The sequence below is a fragment of the Rhinolophus hipposideros genome (genome assembly GCF_964194185.1).
Source record: "Rhinolophus hipposideros genome assembly, chromosome: 25".
Taxonomy (NCBI): domain Eukaryota; kingdom Metazoa; phylum Chordata; class Mammalia; order Chiroptera; family Rhinolophidae; genus Rhinolophus; species Rhinolophus hipposideros.
Genome location: NC_138071.1, coordinates 27,805,176 through 27,819,507, shown reverse-complemented (window position 1 = coordinate 27,819,507; position 14,332 = coordinate 27,805,176). Strand labels below are relative to the sequence as shown.

Sequence of the window (14,332 nt, the reverse complement as noted above, 5' to 3'; positions counted from 1 at the left end):
TATGAAAAATAGCTATATCTTTCTAAACAAAGAAAGTGTAGTGAGAATGACAGTTTTACAGGTTTGCAAATCTCCTTAAATCTAGCTGCATAGAAGTTAACTGGGTTCTCATCTTCTGTTTCCACTCTGTTACTATATGTTGTCAGGTTAAAGTCTATTAAGAATACCTGGCTTTCTCGCTCCCCGGCCATCTTGGTGGCTGCTCTTGGTTGGGGGCCGTCCCGCTTCTAAGGCAGGAAGATGGTGGCCGCAAAGAAGACTAAAAAGTCGCTGGAGTCGATCAGTTCTAGGCTCCAACTTGTTATGAAAAGTGGAAAGTACGTGCTGGGATACAAGCAGACTCTGAAAATGATCAGACAAGGCAAAGTGAAACTGGTCATCCTTGCGAACAACTGCCCAGCCTTGAGGAAATCTGAAATAGAGTACTACGCCATGTTGGCCAAGACTGGTGTCCATCACTACGGTGGCAATAATATTGAGTTGGGCACAGCATGTGGAAAATGCTGCAGAGTATGCACACTGGCTATCATTGATCCAGGTGATTCTGATATCATTAGAAGCATGCGAGAACAGACTGGTGAAAAGTAAATCATGCAAAATTTTTCTTTAATAAAACTGGCCAGAGCTCGGTTTAAAAAAAAAAAAAAAAGAAGAATACCTGGCCTCTCCCAGATCTATAGTTGGAAAAAGGAGGAGTATTTTAAGATCTTTTCAGGTAATTATGGATGTTATTCTTTGATACTATACCAAAACTCGACAAGTAGTAATTCTCCTAAAAGTTATTTGCAATGTAGAATATCAAATTATATCAATACATTTTTCAGGCTTTGAAACCCATTGATCTGTCTTACACTTGGAATGACTGAATCTTTTACCCCGGAATGATTTAACATCATGCATTCGTCATCTGGAAATATTGGTTCACTGAGTTATGCAGATTTTCCAAGTACTGACACATTGTGTTAGATAATTATCCAGAAAAGGTGCACTCATTGAAATCACCAGTGACTTCACCAAAAAGGATCTTCGTGTATTGGGAAGCTGTGAAGCTCACAGAGCTGGGTAAAAGTGTTCCAAAGTTCAGATAATAAAAGGATATTCCATGAGAAAAGCATCCATCTCTCACAATCACACAGTTGGTTTTTCTAGAGAAAGACTATTATATTTCAGTTTGGAGCAGAAGTGCTTTATCACTGAAGTTGGGGAGGTCCCCAAGACTGCCTTCACTTCAGACACCAACTGCAGAGTTGCGGGCCCCAAGAGCATGTTCACTCTCACACTAATTGCAAGTTTGGGGGTCCCCAAGACCACACTCGGTTAAGAATTCTTTAGAAGGACTCAGAACTCACTGAAAGCCATTGTATTCATTGTTGCCACGCAGCCGCCTACCTGTCTGTCTCCTCGTACCTGTCCCTAAAAAAAGGAGAGTCTGAGACGGATCTTTTCAGGGACTTTGCTTCACCTTTGTGCTTGCAACTTATGCCTCCGTTTGTCCCCAAAATATGGCTGGCTAGTCAGTGACAGGTAAGATTCCCCACGGGGGGGGGGGGGGGAGGTGGGGACAACCCAAGCCAGACATAGCCGCGTGGGGACCATCTGGGGAACTCACGGGGTTGATAGAGGTGGCCACAGCCCCCACCTCCCCCGGCTAAGGAGAGCCTCTGCCTCTGTGGCTGCATTCCTTCCCACAACCTGCAGGGGAAGTGACTCAATGATGTGCTCTCCATCTAGTCATATGCATAAAGGGTTTCTCTCTTGGGGAAGTGCATACACCCTGAGACTTCCGCTGCCTGCAGGCAAGGGTGGCTGGCTTGAATCAGTTTCCATTGTAATGTATGGGATTCACAGATCTTGAGGTTGACAAGCTTTATCTCCTTTACTTCTCCACCTAACTAATAAAACCTTTATGTTAGCAGGATTAGGGGCCCAGTCCTTGAGGCTGGAGCTCCTTGGCCCCACTTGCGCATTATTGGCTACTGTATTTCTTAACCCTGCGCCCTCCTCTCTCCCCACAACTTTTGTTGTGCAGGATGCAACAATTCATGGTTATGGTTTCCTGCCATGAAAGGAATCATTAAAATCAGCCAAGGGAAGAGATGTAATGGGACAAAGTCGGAAGAATTAATTCCAAACACAGAGTTGCCAGTTGTTCTCTCCCAGTGGAGTCGTGGACAGTGCTAACTTCTCCCAGCAATAGCGTGTGACAGTGTGCCAGCCAATCCCCTGAACTTTGGCGTCCAGTCATTACGTGGCTCTCATGTAGAGGTAGTAAAGCAGCTGACCTCAGTCTCCAGCCCCGCTGATCCCAGAGCTGATCCCAGAGTTAGAACCAATGCGGAGCCCGCATCACGTGGTTCGAGCTGATGCAGAGCCCCCACCGTGTGGTTCGAGCTGACGCGGAGCCCCCACCGTGTGGTTCGAGCTGACGCAGAGCCCCCACCATGTGGCCAGAGCCGACAAGGAGCCATGTGGTTCGAGCTGACGCGGAGCCCCCACCCTGTGGCTAGAGCTGACGTGGAGCCCCCACCTCATTGTTAGATTATCTGGTGTGGCTCAAGGCCCCCAAGGAAACATAAAAGACACTTTTATGGGGCAGGATATTCCAAGAACCTTGGATATTCCAATGCCTCCCAGGAACCTTGGGCAAAGGCCAGGTGTCTTATGTCAAGGTTAAATTCTTTACCACTACTCTTTCCCCTGTTATCACAAAGAATATTTTAAAGTCCTCAGGGGTCATGATACTTTTTACTGCTTCATCAAAGACATTCTTACGTAAAACTAGGTTTGCTTATTTGGATGTTTACCCTGCGAATGAAGAAAACCATGTGTGTTAATACCGTTTGATGCCACTCCCTGGATTGTGCTGGGTGCCTGTGGTTTTACTCACCGCTGCTGTTGCACCATCAGTGCAAGTATTAGCTTAGTGAAAAGGACAAGTAATATCTTAATATTTATGAAAATGCTTTTGACCTGAGGTCCACCCTCAGACTGCTCCAACTCCAAGCACTGTCTTGTGTGGGTGGCAGTCTTTACCTTGTTCTGTCCTAAGATCTCATCTCCTAGCGGACCGAGCCTGCAAGTTCTTCGAGGCAGGTTGTCACCTTCATCTTTGTAGTCTCCAGCTTACCTGCTGGGGTGCTTTGTGCATAACGGAAACTCAGTAAACATTTCCTACATTAATATATGGAAACTTTTCATCACTGCAGGAAATCTTTTCAAAACCTTCACTTCAGTTAAACAAAGGGTGACTGCTTTTCTTCCCATTTGTGATGTGCTCTTTTCCTTTGTTGGGTTGTCAAATCTGTGCTGTATCCTAAGAAACTTGAGAGTCAGCTTTGATTGCATTTCCCTCAGTGACATGTGAGTCAGTCGCTGAGTTTGGCTTGTTTTCGTCCTAACTTCGTGTGGGTGCAGACACTCCTCCACGTTCCTTGACAGGCTCCAGCCTCTCTTCTCTCGCCTCCGGTTGTACTCAGATCCATCCTCGGCTAGCCCCCAGGATTATCTGTTGTAGTAACTCAGACTTAGTCGTTCTAAGTGCTCGTAACGCATTGAACCCGCAGCACCCTTGTGAGGGAGATAGTGTTTGTCAGCCTCGCTTTACTGATGAGAAACCTCGGGCCCAAAGAAGTGACCCAGCAGGTCTGCTTCTGGATTCCCAGCCGTCTCCTCTGAACTGTCTAGACTGCTGCTCGCTGCGTGGCTCTTGTCTACAAGCCAGAGAGCCGGGCTCCCAAACATGGTATCTGAGCCCTGTGATCTGACTTCTCTTCTGAGGCTGCAGTATCTCCTGCCGGTTTCATGCTACAAGCTCTAGCAATTCAAATCTGCTTATAGTTTACCTGCATTGATAACCTCTGTGCCTTGGCCGATGTGATGCCCCCTGCCTGGGATGCGGCCTGTGCCCCGTTTACCTAACCAGTTGAGGTAGGAGCTTCTCAAGGAAGGTTTCTCCACATTTCTCCTTTGTCCCACCCCCCACTAGATAAGGAGCTGAGGGTATAATGGGTGGGCAATTAAAAACTGATCCCCGTGTAACAGGTTTAATAAGTATGGTGAGCACGGTAATTATAACGCGGTAAATACTTCCCATTTAGCATTGGTCCTACATCCCAGACTGTAGCATCAGCTCCTTCGAGGGCGGGACCCCGTGTTTGGTATGTAAACAAAGAAAGAAAGATTCCCTGAATATATGGATGCAGCTCTTCTAAATTATGTTCCCTGTTTCATCATGTCCTCCAAATCCTCGGAGAAATTATGAAAAGTCTTTTTTATAGACTTTTGGAAAATCATGAATATAGATTTCTAGGATTTTATAATTACGGGTAATGACTTTTCCTTCTCTCTCTTTTCCTTTTGAAGCTCCTTGCCCGACTTGAAGGTCGAAGCTCCTTGAAAGAAATAGAGCCCCATCTGTTTGCTGATGAAGAGTCACCTCTGCATGGTAAAAACACAATCTCAAAGCAAATATAGTCCTACGTTAAGTTTCGTAAAGCAGCGTTTTTTCATGTATATTCACATACTCCTAGCGCGAGGCTATATGGTTAAACTGTAAAGTTAAACTGAGAGACAGATCGTGACCACACTTTTAAGCCTCCCTTGTCTACGTCAGATGACGTGACGTTTGGCTTATCTGTTGTAAATCTTCAGAATAAACATGGACCTCTTTTATCCCAACACAGTATTTGTGGGAATTTTGCTTTTTTTTTTTTTTTTTAATTCTTTAGAAGTTTGAGAATCACAGGAAAGTCCTTAGGTACCCTTTGCTCTGTTAATGTTTCTACAGTAGGGAAATACATACCTTGTTGTTTATTAAATTTACAAAGATGGTAGTGTGCTTCAGTTGTCTTTTTAAATGTCACAGCTTTATAGAGATGAAGTTCACCCATTTCAGTGTACAAGTCATGATGTTTAGCATTCACAGTTAGGTGACCGTCACCACCATTGGCTTGAGAAGATTTTCATCACCCAAAGAAACTCACGCGCATTAGTCGTCACTCCCTATTTCTTCCCACAGACTTCAGCCTTAGGCAACTGCTAGTCTACGCTCTGACTTTATCGACTGGCCTTTTCTGTACATTTCATATAATTGGAATCAGGTAGCAACGTGGTCTTCTGTGACTGGCTTCTTTTATTTTGCATAATCTTTTCAAGGTTTATCATATTGTAGCATACGTCAGTAGTTCATTCCTTTCTATTGTTGAATAATGTTCTCTTGGATGGGTACACCGTATTTTTATCCATTCATCAGTTGATGGACATTTCAGTTGTGTCTACTTTGGGGCTGTTAGGAATAATGCTGTGATTATTTGCGTGCAAATTTCTCTGGATATGTTTTCAATTCTCTTGGGTAATGCCTATCAGAAAGACTGCTAGGTTGTGTGGTAATTCTGTTTAACCTTTTGTGGACCTGCCAGACTGTTTTCCAAAACAGCTATTTATTTTACGTGCCACCAGCAGTGAAATGTGTAATGGTTCCAATTTCCCCACATCGTGCAAACAAATGCTATTGTCCTTTCTGAGTAAGCCTTCCTAGTGAGTATGAAGTGATGTCTCACTGTGGTTTTCGGTTCCGTTTCCCTGGTGGCTAGTGATATTAAGCATCTTTGCATGTGCTTATTGGCCATTTGTATGTGTAATTTAGAGAAATGTCAGATCTTTTGCCCATTTTAGAAATCAGGTTGTCTTTTTATTATTGAGTGAGTCCTTTGTATATTCTACATACAAGTCCTTTATCAAATATATGCTTTGCAAATATTTTCTCCCATTTTGTGGGCTGTCTTTTCACTATCTTGATATGGTGTCCATTGAAGCATGAAGTTATTTTGATGAAGTCCAATTTATCTATTTTTTTCCTCTTGTTGTTTATGCTTTTGATATAGTTAAGAAACCATCACCTAATCCAAGGTCAAGAGGATTTACCGCTTTTCCTGTTGTTACTGATTTCTGTTTTCATTCTTTTTTGATTTGAGAACATCTATGATTCAATCTTTTTAAATTATTGAGGCTTATTTTATGGCCAATCATATGGTCTATCCTAAAGAATGTTCCACATGCACTTGAGAAGAATGTATGTTCTGCTACAGTTAGGGCAAGTGTTTTGTTGGTGTCTCTGAGTTCTAGTTGGCTTTCAGTGTTGTTAAAGTCTTCTGTTTCTGTGTTGATCTTCTGACTAGTTCTATTCATTATTGAAAGCGGGGTATTAAAGTCTCCAACTATTACTGTTGAATTGCCTATTTCTCCCTTTAGTTCTGTCACTTTTTGCTTCAAGTACTTTGGGCCTTCGTGTATTGTTGGGCACAAATAAGTTTTTATTGTTATATCTTATTGATGAATTGACTCGTTTACCTTTATAAAATGTCTTTTGTCACCTCGCACCCATCAGCACGGCTACTATGAAAAGAACAGAAAACAACAAGTGTTGATGAAGGTGTGAAGAAGTTGGAACCCTTTTGCACTGTGATCAGATTATAAAATGGTGCAACTGCTATGGAGAACATTATGGAGAGCTTCCAAAAATAAACTAGAACTATCACATGATCTAACAATTCTGCTTCTGGTGTATTTCCAAAAGAAGTGAAAGCAGGGTATTGAAGAGACATAGTTGGCACGTATCACTCACTGTAGCTTAGAGATGGAAGCAACCCAAATGTTCAATGGATGAATGGATAAAAATGCGGCATATACATAAATGGGATATAATTAAGCCTTAAAAAGGAAGGGAGTCCTGTCACATGCTGCAACATGGATGAATCCTGAGGACATGCTATGTGAAATAAGCCAGTGACAAAAAGGAAAATATTTATATGGTTCCACGTATATCAGGTATCTACAATAATCACATTCATGGAAGCAGAAAGTAGAATGGTCCAAGGGCTCAGGAGAGTGGGAAGGAGAGTTGTTCAGTGGGTACAGTGTTTCATTTTTGCAACATGAAGAAGGTCGAGATCTGTTTCACAGTAATATACTTAACACTACTGAATAATATAAATATACTTAACACTACTGAATGATATAAATATACTTTACTGAACTATACACTTAAAAATGGGTAAGGTGGCAAATTTTACGTTATGTGCCTTTTACCACAGTGAAAAACAAAGTGTCCTTTGTCTCTAATAACAATTTTTGTCTAAAAGTATATTTTGTCTAATAATAGTATAGCCACTTCAGCTTTCTTTTGATTACCTTTTGCCGGGTATAACTTTTTCTGTCCTTTTACTATCAACCTGTGTGTAACTTGGCATGTAGAGTGTGCCCATTGTAGGCAGAGAGCCTATAGTTGGATCATGTTTTTTTATTCCATTCTGCCACTCTCTGCCTTTTGTTTGGATTGTTTAATCCATTTATAGTTAGTGAATTACCAGTAAGATAGGGTTTATGACTGCCATTTTGTTGTCTGTTTTATATAATTATTTTACTATTAGTTTTCCTGAGGATTACAATTAACATCTTAATTTATAACAATTTAGTCTGGATTAATACCGTCATTTTTTAAAAAATTTTATTGGGGAATATTGGGGAACTGTGTGTTTCTTCAGCTCCAAGTTGTCCCTCAATCTAGTTGTGGAGGGCGCAGCTCAGCTCCAAGTCCAGTCGTTGTTTTCAATCTTTAGTTGCAGGGGCGCAGCCCACCATCCCATGTGGAAATTGAACCAGAGACCTTGTTGTTGAGAGCTTGTGCTCTAACTGAGCCGTTGGGCTGTCCATGGATTAATACCATTTTAATTTTAATTTTTTTTTTAAGATTTTTTTTATTGGGGAAGGGGTACAGGACTTTATTGGGGAACAGTGTGTACTTCCAGGACTTTTTTTCCAAGTCAAGTTGTTGTCCTTTCAGTCTTAGTTGTGGAGGGCGTAGCTCAGCTCCAGGTCCAGTTGCCATTGCTAGTTGCAGGGGGGCGCAGCCCACCATCCCTTGCGGGAGTCAAACCGGCAACCTTGTGGTTAAGAGGATGCGCTCCAACCAACTGAGCCATCCTGGAGCTCAGCGGCAGTTCAACTCAAGGTGCTGTGTTCAATCTTAGTTGCAGGGGACGCTGCCCACCACCATCCCTTGCGGGACTCGAGGAATTGAACTGGTAACCCGGCCGGGCCTAATTTTAATATTTTATAAAAACTTTGCTACTATGTATCTCAATTCCTTCCCCCTCTCTTTGTGCTGTTACAAATTGCTCATTTATATATTGTATGCCCACAAAAATTTAAAATTACTTATTAATATAATTGAAATCATTACTTAATGCAGTTTCTTAGATGAAAGAAGAGTTACAAATATAAAACACATTTAGACTGCATTTTTTATTTAGTTATGTAGTTATATTTATTTGTGTTCTTTATTAACTCAGTGGGATTCAAGTTACTGTCTGCTGTCCTTTTATTCAGCCTGGAGGATTCCCTTTAGTATTTCTTGTGGAGCAGATTTGTTAGCAAGTAAAATTCTAAACTATCAATAATAAAAGACAAATTTTGATCAAACGTGTTAGACCTGTCTTTCTATTCTTTCTGTCAGAAAGGATATTATTAAGTTGAACCTTATGAAACTGATGTTGAAACATGGGTTTGTAGCACAGCTTATCCATTTGAATATTACATTTATAGAAATTTTCAAAACACCATCTTGTTCAGTCACCAACAAAGTTTACTTAAAGCTGTCATGGATCTTACTGCTATAAGTTAGATGAATGCTCATTAGAGCAATAGCATGCATAAGACTGGAATTATAACGCTGACTTCACAAGAGTAATTTATCGGAAGTAGTGCTTGGGAAGTTCAGGTTGAAACTGTTAGAGATTTAGGGGTTTTAGGAGTCTCAAAGGCTGATGTAAACATGTTTTTAATGCTTTTTGGATAGTAGTTATTCGGTACCATGTAACAATTTATTACCTCTTCAATACTATGATTGTGATCTGCAAATTCAACATATTTGTTACACAATTTGTAGGTTGGTATCAAGAGGATATATTTTTTGGCTGTTTTTTCTTTCCTTGTTTTGAAGGATCTTTAGATTCGTAAACTCGCTGTGGCAATCTGTTACCCAAACCCTTTACAGTATTCTATTTGTGAGAGTAACTATCAAGGCCAAACCATCCAGATTTCCTGATTTAGTTTAATTTGTCAAGTGCCAAACTGTAGAGGGTTTTTTTTGTGGCTGTTTTTTTTTCCACTACAAGTTGTCCTACTCAGTACTTTTTGACTGGACAAGGGTGCAATTTTTTGTGACAGCTCACAGAAACATATGACCTAGTGACTTCAAATACACTTAAAAGGACTGTGTCCCTCTATTAAACATAATACTTGAATACAATTTTTGGTCTTCTGGTTAGATAGTAAATGTTTATAAAATCAGTGAAACTGATTTCAGTTCAACATTAAGCATATTTGTAGGGACTCTAGTTCAAGGACCTTAATGATATGTGTAATTTGTAGATTTTACTTCCCCAGTTTTTATAAATGACCTTTTTACATGCTTTTCTATTACCCTGTGAAAGGAGAAGAGTGTCTCTGTATACCTAATAACCTCTTAACCAAGCACTGGACCTCAAACCTTGTCTCAGTTGCATTAGTGCTGAACCCAAGATGGAAGGAACCCATCAGTACATCAGCTATTTCCTAGTTGACGTATGGACTTAAGAACGCCTTATTAAACCATGTAGGAAAGCACTCTCGACCAGTTCTTTTGAGTGACGCTGAACGATGTTTATGAACACCACCCCTCTCTCCAAGAAAATTCTTGGCAAATTTTTCATTGTTTTTTCCTATTCTGAGAATTCCAGATCCTATCTCACAATTACTCTCTGACTAGTATCATGTATTTTTATCTCTCTATGCAGTCCCTTGCCTTTTACCTCAGAATACGGTATATTACTCTTACCTTAAATTATCTTCATTGCATCTCCAGTCTCATGAAACTGCTATTGAGTCTCCTTACTTCTATACGAGCATGAAGCATTGTGTCCCTTTTCTAACTCCGCATGTAGCCGCTGACTTCCTATAACCTGATCTCTGTCTTTGGTGTTCCTTAAAGCAGTGACTGCTCCCTGCAGCACCTTTTCAGTCTATCTTCTGGTATCTCCGTTTTTGAAGTTTGGTTCATAACGTAATATGTATGTGAGATGTGCTTTTGCAAACTACACATTTACTGCTCTAAGGTCACTGTTCAGGAGCTGTTGTTCCTACCTCTCCCCTGCCATTTTTTCATTTTTAGAATTTTTCCATTGCATTTAGTATTGTTTAGCACTGTCTTGTTTTCTTGAAACCTTATTTTGTGCTCTGTGTTATTTTTCCTCCTGCTTTTTCTATTAAATTCCTGTTTTATCTGACTTCTTTAACTGTAGTTGTATCCCAAGCATTGAGCTTTTGGCCTTCCATTCTTAATTTTAAGTTCACTCCCACCGACCTAAAAGAGTTTCTCTTCTGTTACCATGTAACTTTCTCCCAGATCTCTGTATCCAGCCTCTTATTACTGTCTTAAATCTTAAATCCTAGTCGTTGTAAGACATTTTTATTTTGTGACTCCAGAGATAGGTCTCAACATACCGTTTTGAAAACTAAATTCATGTTAGGATATTTACATGAATTATGTGAATTAAAAAATCCCTACTTTGCTTATGTACTTGATTTCTATGGGTACTTCTAAGCCTATCTCTTTGTAGAACTTTTAAATCACCTCCCCTACCTTCACACCTGCTGGACTCTGCTAAGCACGGCCCACCCCCAAATGCTCACCTGCAGCTCCCTCCTTACCAGACCTGCTTCCTTTCAAAATGCCATTTTCCAAGATTGACTTTTGGCCTCTAACCCTGCCCTAATCTGGACTTACAGTTTCATTCTTTAGATGTCGCTCAAGAAATTCTTAAGAAGAAAGTAATCCAATGAAATACATTCAAAAGATAACGTGTTTTGTGCTGGGGATAAAATATTCACGTGCCAGCCTTGAAGTAGCCAACAGGAAATATAATCAAATAAACAGGCAGAATTATGTAGCATGATAAATGTGATCATGGTTAATGGTCAAGTTTGCTTTTCCCACCTCAGTGTTGTTGTTTGGTCCCCAGGGCTGTCAGGAAGCAGTCCCTTTCCATTTGTCAAGTACTGTGGGAAGGCCGGTTGCTGCTGACCAGCCTCTTCTGCCTGCTTTTCTGGAGAGAGGAGAGCGTAGAGCTGGTGCATTGCGCTTACGGTCTCCGCGCAGTGTTTCTGCATAGTCCATTCATTGTGTCCCACAAACCGCTTTCGGATCTTGCTACAATTGTGTTTTCAACTCGGCTTCACTGCCATTAATGTTGGTTCTGTGTTAACGTTTTTTCAGCTAGTGTATATAGTTTATTTTCCTGCTATAATATAAGGCAGTAAAAGACTTTGTTTGGGGGCAGCTTAGCTCCTCAGTAATATAGTAGGAGAGCGTACACTGAACATCTGGGTTGAATATAGTTTTAGTCACTGTGTCAACTTTTAGTAGGAGCAGCCATGAACAGTTGTTGATGTGAAAATAGTTTCACTCTTTGAGACTGGAATCTTTGGGGGTGGTTGCGAAGGGGAATCTTTTTCACATAAATTTTGAATTGTAAATTGTATGTAAGATTGTAGAAGAAATTGGCTGAAGATTTATACTACCTTGAATATAGTATGGTGGCAACTTGCTAGAATTCTTACACACTATTTGCGAGAATTCCGACATATAATGGTTTATTAGTAATAACAGGAAGTAAAGTAACTGGGTTCTCAGACTATGTAATTTTTGGAGGCCCAAGAATCTGCATTTTAATGGTGTTCAATTATGTGGTTCAGCCATAAATTAAATGGCAATAGTTTTAGCAAGTTTTAATTCTAGCAAGAATTGGAAGGCCACTGTTTAGAGCAGATTTTGAAAAGCTCTGGAGGCAGGACACTTTCCCCGGTGTTTTATTTAATTTGTGCTATCCTCAATGAAAGAGAGTTATTGGAACCTACATAGAGAGAGATTTAGAGTCTTCAAAGTTCACAGTAGTTGGCTTTGATTTGTAATGCTAAGAGAATAATTCACAATGCTGATACCATCCTCACTGGACGTAGTTCCAAGAGAGATTCATACAGCAAAGAATAATTGAAGGCAGCGTGGAAATGTGTGGCGTGTCTTCAGCGGAGGGATTCTGTTATAACGCACTCAGGACCTAGATATGTGAACTGCACAGTCCAGAATTGCTGTCCCCATAATGCCAGTAACATCGAGACCCCTAATCGGGTTATTGCATCTGATTGGAACAGAAGTCCAGCCTAGGAGCTTATCACGTACAGGCTTGTTTTCCTCATATCAAAAGTGGTCTAGAGGCAGAATGTGCATAACTGGTCCGGGATCCATATTGTGATCAAAGTCCTGGGTGCCTCCTGTCTTAGAGCCCCCTCTCCTTAGAGCCTCCCCTCCTTAGAGCCCCTCTCCTGTGAGCCCCCCTCCCTCCTCACTATTTCAGGATGGCTGCTTTACCTCCAGAGAAGGCCATGAGAGAGCAGATGTGGCACCTACATCAGGAAAGCAAAACTAGAAATCCCAGCAGACAGCTACGTGGGTCTCATTGTCCACGTAGATGCCTGGTGAACCCTCTTTGCAAGGAAGACGGAGAAAAATAGTCTTTAAGTTGGCCGTGTTTCCTGCCGCAGTTGGGGTTTTATACTGAAGGGAAAAGGAGAGAATGGATGTTGGGTAATCAGGTACCAGACGTCGTGTGACCATAGCCATCAGTAGCGTTTCAAAAGGCCCTGGATCCCTTGCGGTTTATTCTTAACTCTCTAGCATCACCAACGTAAGTGTGAGTGCCCGTGGGCCCATCCCCAGGAGGTTCCCTTAGGCCCCTTTCGACCATGTCATTCTGTTTTTCAAAGGTTCTTGATGCTAATTAATAGCTAACTCCTTTCTCAGGGGTGAAATTTAATGATTTAATTTCCTGGTTTATTTGTAGTTGCTTATGACAGATAGATTTAGATTTTCTTTTACATTCCAATAAATGTCTTTTAAAATATTTTTGCAGGCTTTTCGTTTTGTAGCATACTGTTACTGTGTTGCTGCATTTTGACTGCCATTTTTAAATTTTACACAGGTGATATTCTTGAATTTCATGGTCCAGAAGGAACTGGAAAAACTGAAATGCTTTATCATTTAACAGCACGATGTATACTTCCAAAGTCAGAAGGTGGACTGGAAGTAGAAGTCTTATTTATTGATACAGATTACCACTTTGATATGCTTCGGCTTGTTACGATTCTTGAGCATAGACTATCTCAGAGTTGTGAAGAAACCATAAAATGCTGCCTTGGAAGATTTTTTTTGGTACACTGCAGTAGCAGCACCCAGTTACTCCTCACACTTTACTCACTAGAAACCATGTTTTGTAGTCACCCCTCTCTCTGCCTTCTGATTTTGGATAGCCTGTCAGCTTTTTATTGGATAGACCGTGCCAATGGAGGAGAAAGGGTTAACTTGCAGGAGTCCGCCCTGAAGAAATGTTCTCAGCTCTTAGAGAAACTTGTCAATGAGTATCGCTTGGGCCTCTTGGCAACAACACAAAGTATCATGCAGAAAGCCTCAGACTGGGCGGAAGGGCCTTGCTCTGCCTCCAGCCATCCCCGGGATTCCCATGTGGACTACATCCCCTATCTCTGTAAGACGTGGCAACAAGCTGTAAAGCACCGACTGTTTTTCTCCAAAGATGATTCTAAAACCAGTAACCAGTTTGCTTTAGTTTCACGTCATTTAAAAAATAACAATTTAAAAAACCATGTTTTTATTATTGGAGAAAGTGGGGTTGAGTTCTGTTGATATCGTACGTATCAAAATAATCTTGTAGGATATTATGCAAGTTTTAAGAAGCTTAATAGGCGAAAGTGATTCAGTTCTTAAGTCTTAAACGCTAAGGGAATGAACTTAGCAGAATGGATTTCTTAAACTAGAACAGTACAACTTCAGAATATTCTGTTCCTAGGTCATCGAAGATTAATCAAAGTGATATTAACAATTAAACTGTATATTAAACTTGTTTTAAAACACATGTCAGCCTAAATAAAATAGACTTTTATGACTTTGCGTCCCATTTCTGGAATTTTGTTAAGTACTTATTTGTTTAGGAAAGTTTAAGTGCGTTTCTGATTCCTCATATATAACTCCTTTAGGAAGCTATGACTTCGGAAAATGTTTCTGTAGAGTGGTTATTTCTGCAAAGGGACAAAAACAAGGAGTCTGCCCTCTGCCTTCACACCAGGAACCATAGAAAGTTAGAACATTTTAATCTGAGTTGGTTACGCTGAATTCCAAGATGGAGTTTATTAGTTGGGTTTCTGTATAATTTTTAAAACATAGGGA

The 14,332-nt window shown here is 40.7% G+C and overlaps 2 protein-coding genes across 3 annotated transcripts in view; both read left to right on the top strand.

Annotated features, from left to right (window-relative positions):
- The window catches only part of XRCC2 (X-ray repair cross complementing 2), a 46,247-nt gene extending 32,199 nt beyond the window's left edge, over window positions 1-14,048 (top strand). For both annotated transcript variants that reach the window (XM_081038113.1, XM_081038112.1), the window contains 2 exons: window positions 4,363-4,444; window positions 13,074-14,048. In XM_081038113.1, the coding sequence (XP_080894239.1) occupies window positions 4,363-4,444; window positions 13,074-13,792 (801 nt within the window). In that variant the 3' untranslated portion in view covers window positions 13,793-14,048. The remainder of the gene's footprint in view (window positions 1-4,362; window positions 4,445-13,073) is intronic.
- On the top strand, window positions 178-588 carry LOC308492991 (large ribosomal subunit protein eL30-like; the record flags this gene model as incomplete). Its single annotated transcript, XM_081038537.1, has 1 exon — window positions 178-588. The coding sequence occupies exon 1, from the start codon at window positions 241-243 to the stop codon at window positions 586-588; it is 348 nt and encodes a 115-aa protein (XP_080894663.1). The 5' UTR covers window positions 178-240.
- Window positions 14,049-14,332: the final 284 nt, after the last annotated feature.